Raw genomic sequence first — 25,761 nt, forward strand, 5'->3', positions numbered from 1 at the left:
GTAGTCCCGCCCAAAACGCTTCTCATTGGTTAGTGGCACAGCAATGACGTGGACGCCGGCTGCAGCCAGGTGCTTCTCGGTTTGCTCACGTGTCTGGTACTTCTGAAGTTACAGTAAAACACAACTTGAGGGCGCTCAAACACAAAACGGTCTTGCCGAGCACACATACGGCGAAGAAGAGATAAGATACCTATGGGCAAGATGAATGTTGAGCTGCTGGTCTCGGAGCATAAAGAGCTATAAGATAATATTTATATTAGTATTTCTGTAATAATAGTATAGGGTGACCAACAGTCCTGTTTTCCCGGGACATGTGTAAAACGGTCACTTTGTGCTTTATAGAAATCTGTTTCCACGTCCTGTCCTGACTGTTTTTAAGTGATGAAAATGTCCTGGTTTTCAAACAAAAACTGCTGGGAAAGATCAGTTCTCTTACGAGAGGTTCTCTCGTATTGCGTAAGCTAGCTTACGCTACGGGAAAGATTCATCTTTGCTGAGAAGCTGAAGCCAAAATATTATTCCATAATTTTGTAATCATTGTCAATGCAGTCTCTCTGAGGCAGACCGTGAGCGGGGCTAGCTAGCAGCTCATTGGTTCGCTCAGAGAGAATGCACGAACCTATGGGAGAGCGGCGCTGAGCCCGCGCCCAATGAGCGGACGGCGCTCGCTCATTGCGTCAGAGCCCGCCGAAAGGGGCGTGGCTACAGTGTATAAAACTGCCTCTCCCAGGCTCGGTAGACGATTTTCATCATTTCAGCGAGCTACACGCTTCCGCTGTTCTGGGAAGAAGCCGCCGTCGTCGAATAAGGCAACCTTCTAGCGAGCTCCGGAGACTGAGGAAGCCGGCCGCCTGCCACCTTCAGCTGTCCTGCAAGCTAGCGCCGTCCGACGGCGTATCCTTTCAACCTTTTTCCATTCACAAAAGAGCTCGAGCGTCTTTTTCAAGATGTCTCGCTTTTCCTGCGGTTCATGCCGCTCCCCTCTCGAGGAAGGAGACCGCCATCCCATCTGCGCTCTCTGCCTCGGAGTGGAACACGCAGAGCTCGCCCTCGCCAATGGAGGATGCGACCACTGCGAAGACCTGCCTCTGTCCTCCCTGCGGGCTCGACTGCAGGCGGTCAAGACCGCTCCCGCGCCGCCTCTCACATCGCCGCGGAAGAAGAAACGCCGCTCCCAGAGGCCGCCGGAGCCCCCTGCGGATCCGTGCGGGCCGCTGCCGCCGCCCGCCGAACGCTCTCCCTCTCCGCCCCAGCCGGACGTACAGTTGCCGCCGAGTGGCCGTTCTGTCGCCACCGACGACACCGCGGACGAGAAGGATTCCTGTTCGCTGCACGCTTCGGACAGCGAGGACTGGTCGTCGATCGATTCTTCGACGAGAGAGTCCGCGGGGACCCGCACCGGTATAGAAGAAGAACTCCTGCGTCTCCTCTCGCAGGCCGTCGACCGCCTGGGACTCGTGTGGTCGCCTCCCCCCGTGCAACCACCGAATCGCATGGATGGTAAATTCCTGCACCGGCGCCCGGCCCCCGCCTGCAGCCGGGCTGCACCATTCCTGCCTGAGCTTCATAACGAGCTCACTAAGTCCTGGAATGCCCCTCTTTCGGCTCGAAATCGCTCCGACGTGTCCACCTCGCTGCGCTCGGTGGACGGAGCCGCCGAGAGCTGATATACTGCCATGCCGCCCGTCGAGGACCTGGTCGCCGCTCACCTTTGCCCGCCCTCTGCTAGATGGCGGTCTTCCCCTACGCTTCCTTCTAAAGCGTGCAGAGCGACCTCCACTTTTCATGCCCGCGCTTACGCCGCCGCCGGACAGGCCGCCTCAGCTCTGCACTCCATGTCTGTCCTCCAGGTGCTACAGAGTGACATCTTGTGCGAGATGGCGAAGAGCGGTAGGAACCCGCCCACCCTTGCGGATTTGAGAAGCGCGACGGACCTCTCCCTTCGCGCCACAAAAGCCGCCGCACAAGCCCTGGGAAAATGTATGGCCAACCTCTGTGTCGCTGAGAGACACTTGTGGCTCACGCTGGCCGACATGGGAGATTCAGAACGTGCCGTTTTCCTCAACGCGCCTATCTCTCCGACCGGCCTCTTCGGATCTGCAGTCAAGGGCATCGTCGACCGCTTCTCCAAGGTACAAAAAGCCACCCAGGCCATGAACATGTTCCTGCCCCGATGCGCCAGCACTTCTGCAGGCTGCTCTCGCGAGCCCCCTGCCAGAACCCCGCAACAGCGCCCGCCTCAGCAAGCTCAGCAGCCCCAGTGTGGTCAGGGCGGCCGCCCTCGCTCTCGCTCCGACAGCCGCCGCAGACAGCCTCCTCCCCGGGGGCCTCGACCCAAGAATACGCTGAAGCCTGATCAGCAAAAGTCTGCCTAGCACAGCTGAGAAAAAGACGGCTCTCTCCCGCTGCGGCCGGACCGCCGTCAAAGTTTCGTCCTCTGCTAGTCCCCGAAGCCTCGCCGACTACAGTAGTGTTTACCGCCACAAACAAGCCGGTTTCTCTGCCCGCTTGCGAGCGACAAAAAGCCGTTTTCACGGCTTTAAAAAATGTGTAAAAAGTGTAACAAGTGTAAAAAATGTGCCCACAAGCATGTGTTCACGCATACACACAAGCACCATATGCCCCGTGTCTCCCACAGAGCCCAGTCTCACAGAGCGGCCACTGTCCACTCTAGTAGCAGAAAACATAAACACGCCCATGAGCCCGTGCGCGTGTCCCCCCTCTGCTCGCTCTGTCTCACGGCCCAAAAACTCCTCTCTGAGTGTAAGTCCCGTTGCCACACACACTCTAAGCGCGCCCACACACAGTGTTCAGCCCGCTATGTGCAGCAATCAGGGCGAAACTGCCATTCATCCGCTAGCCGCATGCTGCGAAGCGTGGGAAGCCATCCCCGGCATCTCCCCGTGGGTTTTAAGCATCATAAAGAATGGCTATCTACTACAGTTTCGTCGCCGCCCGCCCCGCTCGCGCGTTCGGCTCGAATCGACTGCCAGCCCAGCTGCGATGAACACGCTCCGCTCAGAGATAGCGAAGCTGCTGCAGAAGGGCGCAATAGAGAGAGTTCCTCCATCTATGACCGAGTCGGGGTTTTACGGCCGTTACTTTCTTGTTCCCAAGAAAGATGGCGGCCTCAGGCCGATCTTAGATCTCAGGGTTCTGAACAAAGTGCTCATGAAGAGACCGTTCAAAATGTCCCGCCAGGGGGACTGGTTCATCTCTCTAGACCTGAAAGACGCCTATTTTCAGATCCAGATAAATCCTCATCACAGGCCGTTCCTACGTTTCGCCTTCGAGGGTCAGGTTTACCAATATGCCGTTCTCCCGTTCGGCCTATCCTTAGCACCCCGTACGTTCACGAAGTGCATGGATACAGCGCTCGCCCCCCTGCGGAGTCAGGGGCTGCGCATTTTAAACTATCTGGACGACTGGCTGATTGATAGCACAATCTCAGACGGAGCTTCTGTCGCACCGCGCAGTTCTCCTCAACCATCTGAAAGCGCTGGGACTCTCTGTCAACTGGACAAAGCCCAGTCAAACTATTTCTTTCCTTGGAATAGATTTGAACTCGATCACTATGAAGGCTCGCTTATCCGCACAGCGCGCGCGCCTTGTTCAGCGTCTAGCCGCCTCCTTTCGGATGGGTACCCACACACCCCTGAAATCCTTTCAGAGGATGCTGGGTTATATGGCCTCAGCCTCCGCTGTGCTACAGCTGGGTCTCCTTTACATGCGCCCCCTTCAACTCTGGTTAAAAAGCCACGTACCCCACCGCGAGTGGACTACGGGCCGCCAGATTATCAAGGTTACACAGACATGTATCACTGCACTGCAACCATGGTCAGTAACCGAGTGGTTTCAGAGGGGCGTTACCATGGGAACCTTCTCTCACCGAAAAGTCATCTCGACGGACGCATCCAACACGGGTTGGGGTGCGGTCTGCGAGGGCTCACCGGCCGCTGGCCAGTGGTCGAGCCAGGAGAGTTCCCTACACATAAACTGTCTGGAGATGATAGCGGTCGAGAAGGCGCTGCGGCGTTTCCTCCCGCACATACACGGTCACCACGTCCTGATTCGCTCAGACAATACGGCCGTGGTATCTTACATCAACCGTCAGGGCGGGGTCAGATCCAAGAATCTCTTTCATCTGACGCACCGCATCCTTTTGTGGTCCCAGAGTCACCTGCTCTCGCTCAGAGCGACGCACGTACCGGGCCATCTGAACGACGGTCCAGACATGCTGTCCAGGAACCGTGTCTCCCCCGGAGAATGGTCCCTGCACGCTCAAACAGTTCAAACATTGTGGCGCCTATTCAGCAGAGCGGAGATAGATCTTTTCGCGTCAGAAGAGAACGCTCACTGCCCGATATTCTTTTCAAAGAGTGAGGACGCGTTAGCCCAGGATTGTACCCGCCGCCCGCTCTATGCTTTTCCCCCGATTTCTCTGCTACTCATTCAGAGAATCAGGGACACACGCCACCCGGTGCTCCTCATAGCCCCGCGCTGGGAGAATCAGATTTGGTTCCCGGAGCTTACGCAGCTGTCACGGATAGCCCCGTGGCCCATTCCAATCAGAGCAGATCTCCTCACTCAAGCTCGCGGCTCGATCTGGCATCCCCATCCACAGCGCTGGGCGCTTCATGCATGGGTGACCAACGACTACTCGTCGAATTGCCAGAAGGAGTTCTGAACACGATCAATCATGCCAGAGCGGAATCTACTAGAAAGCACTATGCTGCAAAATGGTCTGTGTTTTCTAGATGGTGCACCGACAAAAACTTGGACCCACGGACGTGCGAGGTCTCGTCTTTGCTCGTGTTCCTTCAGGAGATGCTGGATAAGGGCAGGTCCCCATCCACTCTAAAGGTTTACGTGGCAGCCGTCGCGGCGTTCGTTGAACCCCGGCGCGTCCAGTCTTTGGGCAAAGACGAGTTAGTTATCCGCTTCCTCAGGGGAGCCAGAAGGATGAACCCCCCTCGCCCCCCCACGGTACCGGTCTGGGATCTTTCTATAGTTTTGAAAGCCCCACCGTTCGAACCACTCGAGTCCGTGGAGCTAAAATACCTCTCGCTAAAAAACGTTTTTCTGACTACCGTCGCCTCAGTAAAACGCGTGGGGGACATTCACACGCTGTCTTCTAGCGCCGCGTGCCTTGAGTTTGGACCTAATGACTCCATTGTCATTCTGAAACCTAGACACGGTTATGTCCCAAAAGCGATTGGTACCCCCTTCAGGGCGCAAGTGATCTCTCTATCGGCGCTGCCTGCATCCGATAGCGAACGTGACACGGATCGCCTCTGCCTCTGAGGGTGTACACTACACGCGTTGCTGCGTTCAGACGCTCGGAGCAGCTGTTTGTGTCGTTCGGCGGCCGCACCAAGGGTCTAGCCGCCTCGAAACAGACACTATCCAGATGGTTAGTAGATGCGATTGCCTCTGCTTATGCCTCAAAAGACCTGCCTTGCCCACTGGGCGTCAGGGCTCATTCCACCAGAAGCATGGCCTCATCGTGGGCATGGTCCTGCGGAATTTCCATTCACGATATTTGTGTGGCTGCGGGATGGGCCTCCCCCTCCACTTTTATCAGATTCTATAACTTGAAAGTTCCCGCCTTACAGGCTAAATTACTGGCGGTCTAGTACTATACAGCTCTCCTATAAGAAGCTGCACTATTGGGAGCCCTATCGCAACCGGTTCGCCCCTTGTGCTTCCCCCTATGTGCTTATGCGTATACGTTCACGGCCCGCTATGCCGGCCGCCTTAAGGGCGTTTTGCATTAGATGATAACGGCCGCTATGCTGGCCGCCCTATTGTCTTCTTCCACCTAAAAATTCCCCAGGAATTTTTCCCCCTGGGATGCTTAGTGGTTACATAGCGCGCACGGCGTTGACCAGTTGTTCCCGTAGCGTAAGCTAGCTTACGCAATACGAGAGAACCTCTCGTAAGAGAACGAATCGGTTACCTAACGTAACCTCGGTTCTCTCTAGATGAGGGAACGAGTATTGCGTTCCCAGCCGTGCTTGGGCCATCAGTGTTTCGCTTCATGCTGAAAGAAATCGAGCCTGGGAGAGCCAGTTTTATACACTGTAGCCACGCCCCTTTCGGCGGGCTCTGACGCAATGAGCGAGCGCCGTCCGCTCATTGGGCGCGGGCTCAGCGCCGCTCTCCCATAGGTTCGTGCATTCTCTCTGAGCGAACCAATGAGCTGCTAGCTAGCCCCGCTCACGGTCTGCCTCAGAGAGACTGCGTTTACAATGATTACAAAATTATGGAATAATTTTTTGGCTTCAGCTTCTCAGCAAAGATGAATCTTTCCCGTAGCGTAAGCTAGCTTACGCAATACTCGTTCCCTCATCTAGAGAGAACCGAGGTTACGTTAGGTAACCGATTCGTTCTACAGCAAAATATAGATGGGCAAACAAGGTGGACGAGGAAGAAAAACAAGATAAAGAGAATGAAAACTAAAGATATAAATAGATTTTGTTAGTTCGTTTTTGTAAGTTTGTGAGAGCTATTTTTTGTTACATTTGGAGGCATTTCTTTTAGTTATTTATTATTTATATATTTATTTTTCTAATACAGAAGACATTATTTCTATCATTATTTCATTCATTTTTTTTTCTATCTGTCATAATAAAACATTGAGACATGAATATGATCACCCTAGTATAGTATTCTATTATTATTTCTGTTTTAAGCGCCATCTAATGTCAAGGAATGAATTTGCATGTTCACTCGGCTCATCGTCAGTGTAGACTTGGAATTAAAGCCTCTTGTGTTTCCCCGTTATTATTCAATTTACGGGACCGGACACCAGTTATCTTGCCAAGAAAGTTTTATTATATATTATATATATGTCAGGAGAGAAACTTCAAGATGTTGTGTTCATGCCAGGTCTATGTGTTTCTCCATGTTTCTCTACCCTCTCACCCGGTCATGCCTACATGTTTCTCTAAGGGTGGTACAATGTGACATTGAGTTTTATACATCACACAGTCTTACAGCTTCCTTGTAAGGTAACAAACATGTTGCTCTGAGCTTCTCAACTTAGAACGTATATGTCATACGTGCGCTACTTTCCTTGTTATGTACATCTGTGGTACACTTGCATCAGTGGAAACATTTATGCTGAGTGAACATGTTACATTACATACCTCTCTAAGCAATATATAGCTTTTCCCTGACATATGTTCCTTTCATGCATTCAAACTTGAAACTCCATAGGATAATACAGTGATTATGAAAACTAATAAAGAATAATAATAAAGATACATAATATTTAAAATAATGTAATAATATTAAAAGATGAAATTTTAGTCTTCATCTCCCTCCACTGGAACTATGGCGCCATAAGTTCCACACCATCATCCCCAGGTGGCCAACCTATAGAAGTGATAGTGAGGAGAAGAAATAGCAGACCAAGAAAATAGACAGAAAGAACAGAAGAATAGAAACAGAAAAGGAAAAACAAAACAAAGAACAAAAAGAACAAAACCCCAACCCGTGTTATGTCCCCGTATATGTGTTTTTTTAATATCTATGTGTATGTATTTAAAATGAACCCCAATCATCTAAGAAAAGAAAAAAACTAATAAGTCTTCTGCTCGTGCCTGGACTCATTAATTAATTAACTCGTTAACTAATTAAATCCCCCAGTTCTGAGCCAAAAATAAGAAATTAAAATAAACGTTGATGTTAAAGGGTCCTATCCCTTGGGGTTGAAAATCAGTAAGCGGGTGTTCATTGTTTGTGAGGTAATGTTTTGTAAGGAATAATACATAATAACTTGCAACCATCTTTAATAAATGTCAATGGAATTGATTCCTGAAATGGAAGCAGAAAAATAGTTAGCATCACTTATTTGTTCCCAATCTTTAAAACTAATCGATGAACATTGCTGAGTCTCAACAGTTTGTTTATTCACTAAGCAAGGTTTAACTTGTGACCAATGATACCATCTATCTGTTCCTACACCCTTCCCTTTGAGACAAACACTTGTATGTTAAGAGTATCTTATAAGGTCCTTCCCATCTAGGCTCTAAACCCTTCCTAGCAATTTGTTTGATCATAACAAAACTGCCTATCTCGGGAATGTGTGGAATGTCAGTACTGGTGTGTTTTTCATCCTATTGCTGTTGAGCTTCTCGCACTTTCTTATTATTGTCCTTAGTAGCTTTGTCCAGCATTGCGAGATAGAATCGTAACTTTTCTTGGAACAAAGTAGAATCTCCTCCTGTTCCCGCAGGTGGCGGAGCATCTGGAGGTAGAACCATTGCTCTTCCAGTCATTAGTTCAAAAGGAGTTAGTCCTGTAACTCTGTTTGGAGTTGCTCTCAAGTTCCACAGAATAGCAGGTAATAACTTATGCCAACCTTGGCCAGTTTGCAGAATGGCTTTGGTAAGAGCGGTTTTCAACGAACGATTCATTCGTTCCACCAGGCCTGAGGACTGTGGATGATGCGGTAAATGAAACTTTTGTTTGATTCCCATTAATTTCATTGCTTCCTTCATCAATTTTCCAGTGAAGTGAGATCCATTGTCAGAATCAATTTCATATGGAAGACCCCAGCGAGGAAAAACTTCAACCATAACTCGTGCAGCCGCTTCAGCAGTGCAAGTTTTCGTTGGGAATGCTTCCACCCACCTTGTAAATCTGTCCATGATTACAAGTATATATTGATACCCTCCACTAGGTGAAAGGTCCTGTGAAATCAATTTGGAGATGTGTCCACGGACCTGTTGGTCTAGGTGCATGTGACATTCGCACCTTTACAGATTTTCCCACATTTGCTTTGAGGCATATCAAACATCTCCTACAATAATCATCAATGTCTCTCATTATTCTTGGGCACCACCAAGTTTCACTGATTTGAGCTTTCATTGCTTTTGCTCCAGCATGCACTTTTCCATGATACAGTTGCATTAGTTCTCTTCTTGTTCCGATAGGCATCACTACTTGTCCTGTTGGAATTCTCCAGATTCCTTGATCATCCTCTTTCGCTCCCGCTTTTATCCATTGTTCTTTCTCTTCATCTGTCTCCAATTGATATGACAGAAGATGGAGCTCAGGATTATCCTTGGTGTTTTCCTTTACCAAGGTAACAGGAGTAGGATGGAGTAGAGCTGCTTCTCTAGCTGCTGCATCTGCTGCCGTGTTTCTTTGGACTTGTCAGATTGATGTGATTTTACTTTGATCACGGCTGCTTCTCTGGGTAAGTGACATGCTGTAATCAAGCGACGAATTATGGAAGCATGTTGTATTTCGCTCCCACTGCTGGTGATGAGTCCACGTCTCTTCCACAGGGCAAGGTAGTCATGGACCACACCAAAAGCATATCGACTATCTGTATAGATGTTGACTCGTTCTCCTTCAGATAATTCAAGAGCTTCTGTAAGTGCTATGAGCTCGGCTACTTGTGCTGAAAGTTTGCCAGGAAGAGCTCCTTTCTTCACAACAGTTCCATCAGCTTCCACTACAGCCCATCCAGTGTGTCGTTTTCCATCAACATAGTAACTGGATCCATCGACCCATAACTCCTTGTCTGGATTTTCAAGAGGGATTGGATTAACAGGACCAAGACTATCTTCTTCTACTTGTTTTACACACTCATGTGGTATTCCCTCATGTGGTTCCAGCATCATTGTTGCAGGGTTAAGAGACGTGTCTCTGATGATTTCCACTCTCAAATCCTTGTTCAACAACGTTGCTTCCCATTTTGCTCTTCTTGCGTCGGTTCTGGTTTTGATGTTTGTGTTGTTCAGCAGTGTCACTATACTGTGTGGAGTGTGCAATATGATAGTTTGTGCTCCTATCAGATTCTCAACAGCGTCCACTGCCCATGTGGCACCATCGAGAGCTTGTATACATCGTGGTTGCCCAATCATAGTGACAGGAATCTTTGTGGAAAAGTATCCAACTGGTCTGTATCGATCACCTGGTTTTTGACACAGTACTGCTGAATACGTCTCATCTCCTACACTGGTCCACAAATGAAACGGCAATCGTCCATCGGGAAGTCCCAAAGCTGGAGCTGAAGTCAGTTTTTCTTTCATAGGCTTCCTCAGCTTCTGGTGTCTGTTCCACTCCCGGCTTTCCTCCCTTGTACAGGTCAATGAGAGGGCTGGTGATGCTAGCAAAATCAGGTATGTACTGACGACAATAGTTGAAAAGTCCCATCACCTTCCGCATTCCTGTAGCTGTTAGAGGTTTTGGAAGTTGTCGTAATGCTTCTACACGCTCTGTTGTCATTCTCCTTCCCTCCATAGATATTTCTTGGCCCAAATAGATAACTTTGGATTTGGCCAGCTGTGCTTTGTCGGGGTTAACTTTAAATCCCCCTTTCCTAAGGGCTTGTAGGACAACATTCAGAGCAAATATATGGCTTCTTTCATCTGGGCTTGCAATCAACAAGTCATCAACATCAAGGCAGACACTTCCTGATTGCTCAATTTCAGCTTTTTGCTCCGTTAAGAACTGGTTCAAAGCTCTATGAAATACAACAGGAGAAATATTAAGACCTTGTGGGAGTCTGTTCCAAACATATTGTTTTGCGCCTACTATAAAGGCTAATTTCTCTTGAGATCTTTTGTCTATAGGTATAGACCAGAAAGCCGACAGTACATCCAGTACCGTAAAAATTTTAGCATTTCCTGGAATATCATTCAGAATAGTGGCAGGATTGGCTACAATAGGATGCGGTTTTGGTGTTACACTGTTAAGTCTTGTGTAATCAATGGTTAATCGCCATGAGTTATCTGATTTCTTGACAGGCCAGACAGGACTATTAGTGGTAGATGACGTTTGTCTGATGATACCTTCAGCCTCCAAGTCAGCCACTATCTCCTCCACGGCTCGTCTTGCTTCAGGTCTGATGGGGTATTGTTTATGAGGGGCATGTGTCAGTCCCTCAGTAACAATGGGGTCAATATTGGCTTTTCCACAATCCAATTTGTGTTTAGCCCAAACATCTGGATATAAACTGCATAGAAGACCCCACACACCATCTTTTGTCCAGTTCCTGATAATTGGTTTTGCTGTACCAACAGACCTTAGATTACATGTGCGATCTTCGTGTGGTATTATCCCAGCAGTTGTGGCGATATGACGACTGTCAGTGAATATGATCATGTTTAACAATGGAAGAATGTCCATGCCAATTAGGCTTCCTTGTGAATTCGGCCCCACCCAAAAGATGTCCATAAGACTTCATCTTCATGTATATGCAGTGGAACTTGAATACTTTTGCGAAATTTTGTGATACCACCTCCAACACCTTCAACTTCCATAGTTTCATCTGTTGTAGGTAGGTTCAAATCTGTTATTAAAATTGAGGCGCCTGTGTCAACCAAAACATCACATGGGTGGCCCCCTATTAATGCATTAACGAAAAGGCGATTGTCTTTTTTCTTACTAATACAGGGGGCCGCTAATTCCTATTGCGGACGCATAATTCCCTCAATGAGCTGACGGACTTGTGCTTCAGTCAACGTCTTCCCTTGAGAATTTTCATTATGGTCTTTGGTACTGACCTGTTTAAATGATGGACCTTGACCTTCTGCTCCACCTCCTTTAGACCAGCAATCTCGTCTAACGTGTCCACGTTTTCCACAATTGCTGCAGAAAACCATCTTATTCTTTGTGTCTTTGTTGTATTGAGCTGTCGCCACTCCTCTTCGGTATGGCTTGTTTCCTTCTTCTTTGTTTGACCTCATAGCCATCTCCAAACGGCCAGCCCATTGCATGATTTGGTCAAATGTCTCACCTGGGTTGACTCCAAGTGATAAGGCTTGTTGGTATTTTGGGCCAAGTCCATCCACAAGTGTGTCAATGAACTGTACATCATCTCTGTCAGGTTGTTTCTTAGCACAGAGAGCCCATCTCTCATAAGCATTCCACTTACGTAGAGCATACTCATCTGGAGATTCATCATCCTTTTGCTTAATCAGTGTCACTAATGTGAAGGGAATTTTACCACTGCCTAAGATTTCCTGGATTTCTTTTCGGAATACATCTAAGGCTTGCCAAAGACCCAGGGGTCGTCCCTGGTCATCAACCCACAAATCTATCCATTGGGCAGTTGTTATTGAAGCTGGCAAGCGTTCCCATCTGTCTCTTGGGATTTTAGCTTTCACAATGGTGTGAATGTCTCGTAGTGTTATTTGATGTGCTTCGACCAGAGAGTCTAATTCTCGACAAAACTCTGTGTTTGGATCTTGTCTCTTCAGAGGAGGCAAGGCTGTGAGAATGGCTTGTCGTTCACCTGGAGTGAATGGTCTCTCTTCTGTCATTAATTCAGATCCTTCCTTTTTAATTACTGGTGAAGAAAGTTCAGGACCGATCTTGTCAATTGTGATCATGTCGTCATCTCTTGTCTCATCACCCCAGTCGGATCCATAATTACAAGCTGGTGTACAGCGCAGCATGTCTCTGTTGGGATGAACTGTTTTAGATCTTGTTATTATTGGAGCTGCTTGTGCAGATGCAATATACATTTTATCAACTGGACCATTTGATCTCAAAGCTTGAGGCTGTGTCAGTGGTTTAGATGAACCTGTACATTGTTCAGGCAAAACTGGATACATTGGGTTGTAAGGAGGAGGCGTTATAGTGGTTGCAGATTTCACTGGTGCTTGTGAATATTTCTTTTCAGCTTCAGTTATTATATTTGTCCAATCTGGATCAAATGAATTATCATTGGTTGTGTTTTCTTTATCTGAACAATTAATAGACATAATTTTGTTCAATTTGTGAAATGCTTCAATTTGAGGCTTCATTGCTTCAACAAGTGGGGCTGGACACCCATCAATGCCACAGAAGATTCCACCTTGTTTCACAATCCAATGAGCTGCCAGTATTGGAAATGCTTTTGACTTGATGGAGTCTTTTTGCGAATCAAACCAGCTTAGTTGCACATCCAAAGATGCATTAACATCCAGTCTTTTTCAAAAGCTTAGCTTGCTTTTTCTGTTTTCTTTTTAAATACCAATCAGCTATTGTTCGGCTGTTAAGACCACTTTCTGCCATTGCAAATTATTTGTCACTCTGTGACTGTGCACTCAAACAGCAGGGATATTTTGGGAGTGAGTGTGTGTGTGTGTGTTTGTGTGTATCTCTACTGTGCGTGAATTCCAAGGGGGGGGGGGGGGGGTCCCTCTGCTTCTCTCTCTCTCTCTCTGCTTCTCTCTCTCTCTCTCTCTGCTTCTCTCCTTCTCTCCCTTTCGCCTGCTCTAATAACTCAAAGAACAAAGAAGGGGAAAGGAAAAACAAAAACAACAAAAAGTTAACTCTAATAATTTGTTTTCTTTGTGTATTTGTTTGCTCTATTTTTTTATTTTTACATTTTATTCCAACAAGTCCTCCAATTTATACGACCATAATGGTCGTTTGCACCTTTCCTCAAATACGACCCATTGCGTCGTTTCCTAAAATAGTGCCCCTAAAGGCGGCGGGAGATATGCCACACAGAGTCGCCTCGATGCATTGTGGGGTTTCTACTTGATGCGGGAGATAATTGATGCTAATCAAGGTAAGTTGGGCTATTTTATCAGCGAATTTTGATAGCTAATATAATTTTAGAACAAAATAATATGCGAGGCGCTTTGTGTTGTTTCATCTTGCTTTGTGGTGATTAATGTTAACGTTAGTTGGAACTTGTTACAGGTTTTTACTTGGGAATAACGTATGAAATATAAAACAATATGAAACATCCGAAAGTAATTGGAAAAGTTAGACATCATACGTGACATTAATATTGGCTTTTATCGATATCTATCTTAACAAGATTCGAAATCGATCGTTTACTGTTACTGGACAAATATTATGTCGTCTATTCAATAATTTAGGCCTATTGAATGTACGTCGCGTTTCAAATAACTTTAAGTTATAAGGGTCGAGATTGTTCTCATTAAACATGTTTAAATCATTTGAGCACGTCACATCAGCATTTTAAAGTTAATATTTTTTTGTGAAATTTTTAAACGTTGTGTGTAAGGGACCGTGTAAAAAGTCTACACATTTTGTTAAAACGTTCATAAGTTTCCATATTTCGTTAATCAGACTCGATTACCCAAATACTATTTTTAAAGTATTTAAAATGTGAATTACGTTTCAGTTCATTATTAATTTAAGTACGAGTAATATTCCAGATTATATATTTCCAGAAATATCCAATTATGGAAATTAATAATTAAATACTGAAATATAGCCTAATCATAATAATAAATAATATTATTATTAATGCATATTCACATTTTTAATAAAATTTTTGAAATGGTTATTTAAATTGAAAGTATTATTTTTTTTTTATAAAATATTGGAATTATGTATAATAATAAATATTATGGAATTGACCATAATATTTATATATGGAAAAACTTTTAACACTTCTTCAGAATTAGCAGGATAATAATAAAAAGTGAACAAAAATAATATGACCAATATTCATTGTACTATATAGTACGTTGTGCTATTTTTCTCTGATTTCTTCATAGTGTAAAGCCAGGAACATAATAAACAAGACTAGAGGACAGGCAACAATTGGTGATTAACAAAAGGAGTCTGATGTTGATTTCTCACTTTTCACTTAAGCATGATCATATTATATTTACCAACACAGTGCCTCAGTGAAAGGGAATATTAAACTGAGGGCAGGGTTTTACTTTAGCGCTCCCCTCATCTCCATCTCGGTTTGGAACACCATTCCAGACTGGAAGTAACTTTTTGGATTTTGATTAAAGAACACCACGGCAGACTTTTTTTTTCTGTGCATTAACTTGCATGGATTAATTGTTCACCACAAATTTAAAAATATGCACTACTAACAAAGTAAATAGGGTCAATTTTGATTTCATGTCAACTTTAAGTTTAACTTTAAAACAATTTTCAAAACCAGGTTCTGAAAAGCATTATACTGTTGCAGTTTTCTTTAAATGTTTTTAAAGTTAGGTCACTGTGGTGACAATATTTTCTGAGACTGAATCTTGTCAACATAGTATAAATATTATATATATATATATATATATATTATCCCCCCCCCCCCCCCCCATAACACATATCATTTTTTGTTTGTTTTTTTACAGATGCCTACTCTAAAGGACTGCAACACATGTGGAAAAAAAATTGGAGTTGCAAGCAAAACATGTCCACACTGCAATGCCAAGCAGCCATACAAGAAAAGTCTTGAAAAAATAAAATAAAAGATTTCCCTTGAATGGAGGAACCGCCAAAAGAAAAACAGCAGTGTAAACAAAGTTTACGATGCAACAAATCTACTGGTAGGTTTATCTTTCAGATGTTAGTCCTAAAATAGTAAGTTACACATGCATTTGTTATATTTATATACAGCAATTCGGCAATTCTTTTTTCAGTGCAATAAAGAACATTAAATTTGAAGTTTGTGCATAACATTAGAAAGCATAGTAACAAAATAATTTGTATAGACCAGGGATGTCCAAACTCGGTCCCAGAGGGTCAGTGTCTTGCATTGTTTAGCTCCAACTTCGGGTTCAGGTGTGTTCAAGTGGGTTGGCGTTAAAAGTGGCCCTGCAGAAGCAGGATTGAACACCCCTGGAATAGAATAAAAAGTACTATAGTATCACAATAACTAAAAACCCATTCAAAATAATTTCAAATGCATAGACAAGAAGCCAGAACTTGAAAAGGAACATTTTTATATTTGAATCATATTAAATATAAACTACAGCTGTCAAATCTAAAATTAAAGTTTGTATTTATATAATATTGTGCACACACACACACACTTTATTCGATTTGATAGCCCAAATATAAATGTGTTAACTGTCTCTGAACTCAGTAAATTCAAATAAACTCACTCTCTCTCTCTCTCTCTCTCTCTCTCTCTCAGGATGCTTTTCTTACAATAAAGAGGTTGTAAGAAAGTCTTCTTAATGGTAATAAACACAAATGTGCAACGCATGCAAAATTTTCACATATTTTATTGTTTTTTAGTGCATCCTCAATTGATTTGAGAATAAATTTGAAAAGACAGTAGTAAAAGGTTTTATCCACAGTTTCTCACCTTAGGTTTTAAAAAATGTATATAAAAATAATATTCCCAACCTTTTTACATAGGGGAAATTACGTAAGAAAACTTGAGCGGCATGTTATTTGATAATGTCAAACTGATATTACAATAATAAATACAACTCATACGTTAAATTCAATGTAATAATAATAAAATCTACATCACCATAATAAAACTTTATTTGTTTTTGCTGAATGTTATTAAATTATTATTATTCTCATGTCCACATCACAGTTTCTTTTTTCCAACAGTGGCTATTGCAGATAAAGAAGCGAGCAGCACAGGGGAGAGTTCTGCCATAAACAGCTCACAGACAGAGACTCACCCAGCAGACCCATCAGAGTCCACACCTCTGCTCACCTGTAATGGTAAAATGTCTCATTCAATAGAACTGACATGTTCTTGTACAGCAAACAGTTTTGTGGTCTTATCAACTGTCACGCACCAAATAATAGTATCTGTCCAAATGCAGACCCTAAGAGTTAGACTCATTACACCTATTTCACAAAATACAACAAATATATGTTGTTTAATTCTACAATTTCTGTAAATGGACTTAGTGGTGTATACTTTCTGGACATGGTGGTCAATCAATTTCACACCAACACCATGTATGTATCACGGGGTAAGGTGCAGGAGAGCAGGGGTGCAGACGGAAGGAATAGGAGGAGTCCAGATTCACACTGAAGATATCATTTAATTAGGAATACAGGCAAGGATACAGGGAAACACGGGGTAACATTCAGCATAAGAACAACATCGACTGACAAAGACAGACTGAATAAGATGCAACTAAATAGACAGAGGAATCAAACTAAATGGAGTGCAAACAGGTGAAAATGATGATGAACAGACGAGGAACAGGTGGCTGATGAGGAAGTGAGATCAGGAGAGGAAACAAAAGGATCCGGGGAAGCGTGGTGCAGATGACGAGACAAACAGGTGAAGACGAAGACTGTGACATCACTCCCCCCTCCCGGTAGGCGTGACCTCACGCCGTAACATCAGCGGGGAGGGGGGGTGGGCACCCTGGAGGCTGTGGAGGACGTGGTCAGGAGCAGGAAGCCCCCCAGGGCGGAGCAGGATGAGGGCGTGGCCAGGGCGGAGCAGGATGAGGGCGTGGCCAGGATGGAGCAGGATGAGGGCGTGGCCAGGATGGAGCAGGATGAGGGCGTGGCCAGGGCGGAGCAGGATGAGGGCGTGGCCAGGGCGGAGCAGGATGAGGGCGTGGCCAGGATGGAGCAGGATGAGGGCGTGGCCAGAATGGAGCAGGATGAGGGCGTGGCCAGGGCGGAGCAGGATGAGGGCGTGGCCAGGGCGGAGCAGGCTGAGAGGACCCTTCGGGTGGCCACGGCGGTGAGAGCCCTTCAGGAGGCCGTGGCGGTGAGAGCCCTTCAGGCGGCCGTGGCGGTGAGAGCCCTTCGGGAGGCCACGGCGGTGAGAGCCCTTCGGGAGGCCGTGGCTGGGACACTGGGCCCCCCCCCAAAAAATATTTGGGTTGAGTCCCCGGGTGAAGGGCAGATGGGGAGTGGATGGTCTCGGGCAGGACGGTCTCTGGCGCTGGCTGGACGGTCTCTGGGGCTGGTCTGGTCGGGCCCAGCGAGGAAGAGAGCTCGGGCTCGGAGAGACTGGACGGGACCAGCAGTGAAGAGCATACAGTCTCTGGAGGGCTGGACGGAACCAGCAGTGAAGAGCATACAGTCTCTGGAGGGCTGGACGGAACCAGCAGAGAAGAGCTTACAGTCTCTGGTGGGCTGGACGGAACCAGCAGTGACGAGCGTTCAGTCTCTGGATGGCTGGACGGAACCAGCAGAGAAGAGCTTACAGTCTCTGGTGGGCTGGACGGAACCAGCAGTGACGAGCGTTCAGTCTCTGGAGGGCTGGACGGAACCAGCAGTGAAGAGCATACAGTCTCTGGAGGGCTGGACGGAACCAGCAGTGAAGAGCATTCAGTCTCTGGATGGCTGGACGGAACCAGCAGTGAAGAGCGTTCAGTCTCTGGATGGCTGGACGGAACCAGCAGTGAAGAGCTTACAGTCTCTGGTGGGCTGGACGGAACCAGCAGTGAAGAGCTTACAGTCTCTGGAGGGCTGGACGGAACCAGCAGTGAAGAGCTTACAGTCTCTGGTGGGCTGGACGGAACCAGCAGTGAAGAGCATACAGTCTCTGGAGGGCTGGACGGAACCAGCAGTGAAGAGCATTCAGTCTCTGGAGGGCTGGACGGAACCAGCGGTGAAGAGCATTCAGTCTCTGGAGAGCTGGACGGAACCAGCGGTGAAGAGCATACGGTCTCTGGAGAGCTGGACGGAACCAGCGGTGAAGAGCATTCAGTCTCTGGAGAGCTGGACGGAACCAGCGGTGAAGAGCATTCAGTCTCTGGAGAGCTGGACGGAACCAGCGGTGAAGAGCATTCAGTCTCTGGAGAGCTGGACGGAACCAGCGGTGAAGAGCATTCAATCTCTGGAGAGCTGGACGGAACCAGCGGTGAAGAGCATTCAGTCTCTGGAGAGCTGGACGGAACCAGCGGTGAAGAGCATTTAGTCTCTGGAGAGCTGGACGGAACCAGCGGTGAAGAGCATTCAGTCTCTGGAGAGCTGGACGGAACCAGCGGTGAAGAGCATTCAGTCTCTGGAGAGCTGGACGGAACCAGCGGTGAAGAGCATTTAGTCTCTGGAGAGCTGGACGGAACCAGCGGTGAAGAGCATTCAGTCTCTGGAGAGCTGGACGGAACCAGCGGTGAAGAGCATTCAGTCTCTGGAGAGCTGGACGGAACCAGCGGTGAAGAGCATTCAATCTCTGGAGAGCTGGACGGAACCAGCGGGGAAGAGCATTCAGTCTCTGGAGAGCTGGACGGAACCAGCGGGGAAGAGCATTCAGTCTCTGGAGAGCTGGACGGAACCAGCGGGGAAGAGCATTCAGTCTCTGGAGAGCTGGACGGAACCAGCGGGGCGGAGAGCTCGTGCTCGGGAGAGCTGGGCGGAACCAGCGGAGGAAGCTCGGGCTCGGCAGGGCTGACGGTGCGTGCAGGCTCGGCAGGGCTGACGGTGCGCGCAGGCTCGGCAGGGCTGACGGTGCACGCAGGCTCGGCAGGGCTGACGGTGAGCGCAGGCTTTCTGGGGACAAGCATCAAGCGGGGGCGCCAAAACGGGAGTTCATGCTCGGGAGGACTGGACGGAACCAGCCGGGCGGGGAGTCTATGCTCGGGAGAACTGGACGGAACCAGCGGGGAAAGCTCGGGCTCGGCAGGGCTGACGGTGAGCGCAGGCTTTCGGGGAACGAGCATCAAACGGGGCCGGCGAATCGGGTGTAGAATCCCCTGGAAGATCCCGGCGTCCATGTTGCTTTTAGGTCAGTCGATCTGTCACGGGGTAAGGTGCAGGAGAGCAGGGGTGCAGACGGAAGGAATAGGAGGAGTCCAGATTCACACTGAAGATATCATTTAATTAGGAATACAGGCAAGGATACAGGGAAACACGGGGTAACATTCAGCATAAGAACAACATCGACTGACAAAGACAGACTGAATAAGATGCAACTAAATAGACAGAGGAATCAAACTAAATGGAGTGCAAACAGGTGAAAATGATGATGAACAGACGAGGAACAGGTGGCTGATGAGGGAGTGAGATCAGGAGAGGAAACAAAAGGATCCAGGGAAGCGTGGTGCAGATGACGAGACAAACAGGTGAAGACGAAGACTGTGACAGTATGTCTTTGTGTGGCTGGAATACACTACATGACTTTTGCCCATATTTTTGCCTTGATTCAGAAATCGATTCTAGTTGCCGAAAGTCAGAGCCAGCCTACACATTATAGGCAGTAAGACTTCACAGAAAAACAAGTATTGTATGATAGCCACAGACTTATCTTTATTTATTTTTTAGCTTCATTCTATGATTCCATCAAGGTAAAGGATATCAAACATGTAACACTTTCCCCCTGTTTCACAGACAAGGCTTAAAGGGTTAGGGTTAGTTCACCCAAAAATGAAAATTCTGTCAGTATTTACTCACCCTCATGTTGTTCCAAACCTCTATGTGTTTATTTGTTCTGCTGAACACAAAGGAAGATATTTGGAAGAATGTTTTAATCAAACAGATCTCATTCCCTATTGACCTAGTCACACACATAGAGGTTTGGAACAACTTGAGGGTGAGTAAACAATGACAGAATTTTCATTTTTGGGTGAACTAACCCTTTAAGCTAGTCCCAGAATAAAATGCATGTTTGAGCTGTTTTAACTTCTTTAACTTTTCTAGGACACTTTTATAAGTTACTTAAATGTCCTAATTGAACCAAGGCTTAATCCTGGCTTAATCTAAACCCTGCCGGTGAAACCGGGGCATATTGTTTTATTTGGTCATGTGTTTCCTAAGTGATGACGCACATATATTTGAGTTTATTGTGCCCAGAACAGAGGCTACAAGTTGTGTAGTGTATTCCAGACTTTAAATTTATTTTTCTTTTAAATGTTTTGATTACAGGAGCGTATGCAAAGGTTCATATCACAATTTTATTTTTCCAACAGTGGCTATTGCAGATAAAGAAGCGAGCAGCACGAGAGACAGTTCTGCCATAAACAGCTCACAGACAGAGACTCCACCAGCAGACCCAGCATCAGAGTCCACACCTCTGCTCAGCCCTGAGTCTGACACTCTTTTACTTCCTCCTGCATCTGCCACCTTGGCTTCTCTTGTTTCGATCACCACCTCCTTGACATCTCCTAGGTCTTTATCCATTGCTCATCCAGTCTCCCCCCTGACTCATCCCGTTTCTGTCTCCTCTCAGTCTAGTAGTCTTTTATCTTCTTTTCTGTCTTCTCCTCTGCCACCAACCGCTACCCTTTCTACCTGTTCTAAACTGTCCACTGAGCTAGGCAGTCCAGGCCCAGTCTCTTCCTCACGAAAAAAAAGACAAATAAAGAGGAAAGCAGATCATGAAGGTATGTGTGGATTTGTTGATTTTTCTTTTGACATATGAATCAAAGCTACAGTAGGTTTGATAACAGTTGTATTGCTGAAAGAACAGGCCTTTCTCATTGTTTTTTGAAAAGGAATGGGTTAGAATTCTACAAATGTACATGTTGTAATATTTTCTTTTGCACACATTGCAACATATTTATAGCAAGCTATTTAGTGTTATGACCATACAGTGCCTAAGCCCTCCTGTTGATCTGAGTGCTTCTATTGTTCTCCTCATTTGTATAAGGATTTTAATAAGAAATATTTTACTTCACAATTTAATTTTTGCAAATTAAAATCTTGACCATAGCAATGGTTGTGTGACAAAAATAAAAACTGCTGTTTCATATTTAAAAAAAATGTATTGATAAAATAGAGATAAAATTATTGAATTATTTCAAATATTATTATTATTATTATTATTAAATATTATTTATTATGCAAATTATTATAGACGTAGTCCTTCTAACTGTTAATTTCCTTTGAATTTAATGTTGTATTTTCCATTCATCAGAAGTATGATTGTAACTTCATGTGTTGTAAGTAAATGTCATTAACATTAATCCATGGTTTTTTCTGTTTCTGCTTTCTGTCTTCTCCTCTGCCACCAACCGCTACCCTTTCTACCTGTTCTAAACTGTCCACTGAGCTAGGCAGTCCAGGCCCAGTCTCTTCCTCACGAAAAAAAAGACAAATAAAGAGGAAAGCAGATCATGAAGGTATGTGTGGATTTGTTGATTTTTCTCTTGACATATGAATCAAAGCTAGGTTGATCACAGTTTTATTGCTGAAAGAACAGGCCTTTCTCATTGTTTTTTGAAAAGGAATGGATGATAATTCTACAATATTGTAATATTTTCTTTTGCACACATTGAAACATATTTATAGCAAGCTATTTGGTGTTATGACCGTACCTAAGCCCTCCTGTTGATCTGAGTGCTTCTATTGTTCTCCTCATTTGTAAATTGCTTTGAATAAAAGCGTCTGCGAAATTATTTAATATAAAAAATATATATAATTAAGAAAAATACATTTAGTATCCATCTTATTTTGCACCATTGGAAGTAAGATATTTTCTATTTTTTATTGGAAGTAAGCTATTTGCTATTTTTTAGAATGTGCAAGCCTTTTTTACCATGTAAAGGTTAATGAATAGAAGGATTACAAAGTGAAGTACATGTGCTATGAACCAGTTTGTTTGGTTATGATAATAAAATGAAAATGTAAAAAATAAAAATAAAATGTCTTTTGAAATTGAAAGCTTGTACAGCTTTATTTAATTAATCAATTTTAATAAATTGAAAGCATATTATTCTGGAAGTCAAACACATTGAATGAACAAATGCCGTGGCACTCTTAGCTTTTGTAAGTTATATATATACGTGTGTGTGTGTGTGTGTGTGTGCATTTGCATATGTAAAGAATTTATGTGTTGTTTTGACCATTCCATGTGTTCATACAAATCATGAAATGAAGTGTCCCACCAACAGTGTTTAAAAAACATGAATCTAAGATGTAACTGCAGGAATAATAATTACACCTCGTAACGAGTGACTACTCTATCATGAGCATGTGAGCATTGTAAAAAGACAGTCTCCAAACAGTAAAATCAGTAACTAAGACAAAAACACACAAGTGTGGTGTGTAATGGAAATTGCCATGTCTAAAAAAGTGTCAATGCCATATTACTGTAACATCAAAGAAAACTGTCCTGTTTATATGTTTACACTAAGCTGCAATTTTGATTTTCCTTTTAAAAAATTGCTTTATCCATGACCCACATGGTAATGTTTAGAAGATGTTTGTTGAACTTTTTATTTTACGTATGTCTGTTCCTAATTATAACCATATTTTATTTTATTTTCAGAATGCCCCATGCATAAAGAATCAACCAGTTTCCCTTACAAAAAATTTTGAGGAAAAGAATCAGGGAGGTTTGTTTCAAAAAACATTTTAAAATCCTGAAATAATGAACAAACAAACAAAAAAAGTTTAGGTATTCATATAATTCATGTTATCATTTTTTAACCGTGGATTTATCCGAACCGAAGAAATATTTTACTTCACAATTTAATTTGTGCAAATTAAAATCTTGACCATAGCAATGGTTGTGTAACAAAAATAAAAACTGCTGTTCCATATTTAAAAAAAAATTGTATTGATAATATAGAAATAAAATTATTGAATTATTTCAAATATTATTATTATTAAATATTATTTATTATGTTTATTATGATAGACATAGTCCCTCTAACTATTAATTTCCTTTGAATTTAATGTTGTATTTACCGTTCAGCAGAAGTATGATTGTAACTTCATGTGTTGTAAGTAAATGTCATTAACATTAACCCTTGTTTCTTTCTGTTTCTGCTAAGGGTCATGCGGAGGTGTTGGTGCAGTGGCATCCTTGCTCTGGATGGTATGTATATTATTTGAAGTTTATTGTACTTAGAAAATTGACAGAACTAACAAAAATATAAGCAGAGAACAATTAATAAACATTACATAAACATTTATTCAGTTTTAACTAAAGTTGCAGTTTGATCAGGACTTCAGACTTCAATCTAATGTCATTTGAAATGTGGTGTGCTTTTAATTTTTATCTATTCTTTAATGCTTTCATCCACTCATAGTTTCAAGTATTTACTTTTTTATCAAGCCTTTGTTGAGAACTGCATTTTTGGTTTTGTTTTTGTCTTAAACAATGAGATTATAATTGATTGGGAACACTCAATCAAACGAGTAAAAAATGTGACACATTGTGACTAGTGTGAATAATTAAATCCTCCGCTGAATGCATATTTTCAAACAATTATATTATATAATATACAAAATACATTATATGCATTTCATAACTGAACTACATCTTATTGTACAGAACCAAGACAGTATTTATGTTCCAGTAATGAACATTGTGACTTTTTGCTGTTTTACAGTGGGAAAAAATGGAAAAATTCCTGGGAGCCAAGAGAAAATTTTCAAAGTCCATCCTGAAGGTGTGTGTGTGTGTGTGTGTGTGTGTGTGTGTGTGTGTGTGTGTGTGTGTGTGTGTGTGTGTGTGTGTGTGTGTGTGTGTGTGTGTGTGCGTGTGTGTGTGTGTGTGTGTGTGTGTGTGTGTGTGCGCGCGTGTGTGTGTGTGTGTGTGTGTTTGTGTTCCAATGTATTGTTTGTTGCTAGGTTGTAAGATGCCTTGAGTTACACTTTGTCTTTCAGTGTTAAGCCATTGATTCTTGTTTTCTGTTTCTCAAAACTTGTTATTGGACTGAGAGATCTAATGGAAAACCGCTGTCTTTGCTACATTTAAAAGCAATAAATAGCAGAATTTATCAAATTAATCATGATTTTGTGTGCCTCTGGTTCTTTTCCATTGAGTCCCACCCTTTGCTGACACACACACTAGTATTCCTATCATAATGGGGGCATTCCATAGACAGAATGGTTTTTATTCTGTTCAAACACCAGACCTACCCCTCACAGAAAACATTCTTGCATTTTTAAAATACATAATAAATCTGTATGATAGGAAAACCAGTACACATACGCACACACAAACAATCTCTATCTCACACACACAGACACACACTCTCATACAGACACTCTCACACAGACACACATTCTTTCACACATGCACACACACACTGACACAGATGCTCTCTCACACACACAACGATCGAATGTTCCTTATTACCCTAACCTACCTATCCATCTATAAACTGGATTTTTTACAGAAGTAAAATCAAAGTCCTTTCAGGCAAGTCATGCCACTCGGCCGCCATCTTAGCAACGCCTCCGGGCAGCTATTTCGGACTTAACAAGACCAGGCTCCAATCTAAATGAATGGGCAGTCAGAACTGCACTTTCACTGGCAAACATTCACAAGTTTTTTTTTTTTTTTTTTTTTTTTATACATATAAACTGCATGTATAGAAGCAGCAGTAAAATATGATAAAAATCGCTGAAAAAGTTTGACTTTGGCCCAAAATAAGGTTTAAAACGCCGTTTTCCCACAGGTTGTACTTTTACTGCGCATGCGTTCTCTAGCTCTCTGTCACGCGCGCGCTGCACAGTTTGAAACACAGTATGTGCACGCTCTAGCTCCCTCGCTCTAGATTCCTGGAGATTTGAACTAATTTGCGGGCATCAGCGAGCCTCTATCAATCTGCAGGAGGAGACGCCCGGAACTTCTGGGAGACTTGTGATGTCTGATATTTATACAACACACATACACTGCATATCAAATCTGCCGCCTTTTCAAACAGTAACGTGATTTAAATGTTTCCCGGCTTGACCGTTAAAAGCAGACGATTGGCTGTCCAGCGGGAGGGGCGGGCATTTGCATATAACCGCCACCTTTGGTGTTACAGGTTTTTCCCTATACATTTGTATTAAGGACTGAGGAAGTGGCATGTCTCTATATAAATAGTCTCTGGTAAAATCCTGCAACACGATTATATATGCTCACACACACGCACACACACTCTCAAACACACACACACACACACACACACAATCTCTCTCAGACACAGACATACACTCTCTCAAACACAAAGACACTCTCACAGACACTCTCTGTCACACATGCACATACAGACACAGAAGTAAAATACCTGCAACACGATTCACAGTGATTATATTTGCATATGCTCACACACACTCTCTCAAACACACACACTCTCACACACAAACATACACTCTCAAACACACACACACACACACACACTCTTAAACACACACAATATCTCTCAGACACAGACATACACT

General features: G+C 44.2%; 2 protein-coding genes across 2 annotated transcripts; both read left to right on the forward strand.

Annotated features, from left to right (window-relative positions):
- The first annotated feature begins 616 nt into the window (after positions 1–616).
- Positions 617–8,983, forward strand: LOC148977672 (uncharacterized). Its single transcript, XM_089134605.1, is given in 6 exon segments — positions 617–1,622; positions 1,668–1,768; positions 1,770–1,776; positions 1,779–2,265; positions 8,243–8,350; positions 8,943–8,983. Coding segments are annotated over 6 exon segments (1,419 nt in total). The 5' UTR covers positions 617–947.
- Positions 8,984–16,172: 7,189 nt separating this feature from the next.
- On the forward strand, positions 16,173–22,935 carry LOC120486760 (uncharacterized; the record flags this gene model as incomplete). Its single annotated transcript, XM_089134606.1, has 4 exons — positions 16,173–16,407; positions 20,568–20,981; positions 21,654–21,719; positions 22,868–22,935. Coding segments are annotated over 4 exons (765 nt in total), but the record flags the coding sequence as incomplete, so codon positions are not given.
- Positions 22,936–25,761: the final 2,826 nt, after the last annotated feature.

The sequence above is a fragment of the Pimephales promelas genome, chromosome 8, assembly GCF_988280905.1.
Source record: "Pimephales promelas chromosome 8, fPimPro1.hap1.1, whole genome shotgun sequence".
Taxonomy (NCBI): domain Eukaryota; kingdom Metazoa; phylum Chordata; class Actinopteri; order Cypriniformes; family Leuciscidae; genus Pimephales; species Pimephales promelas.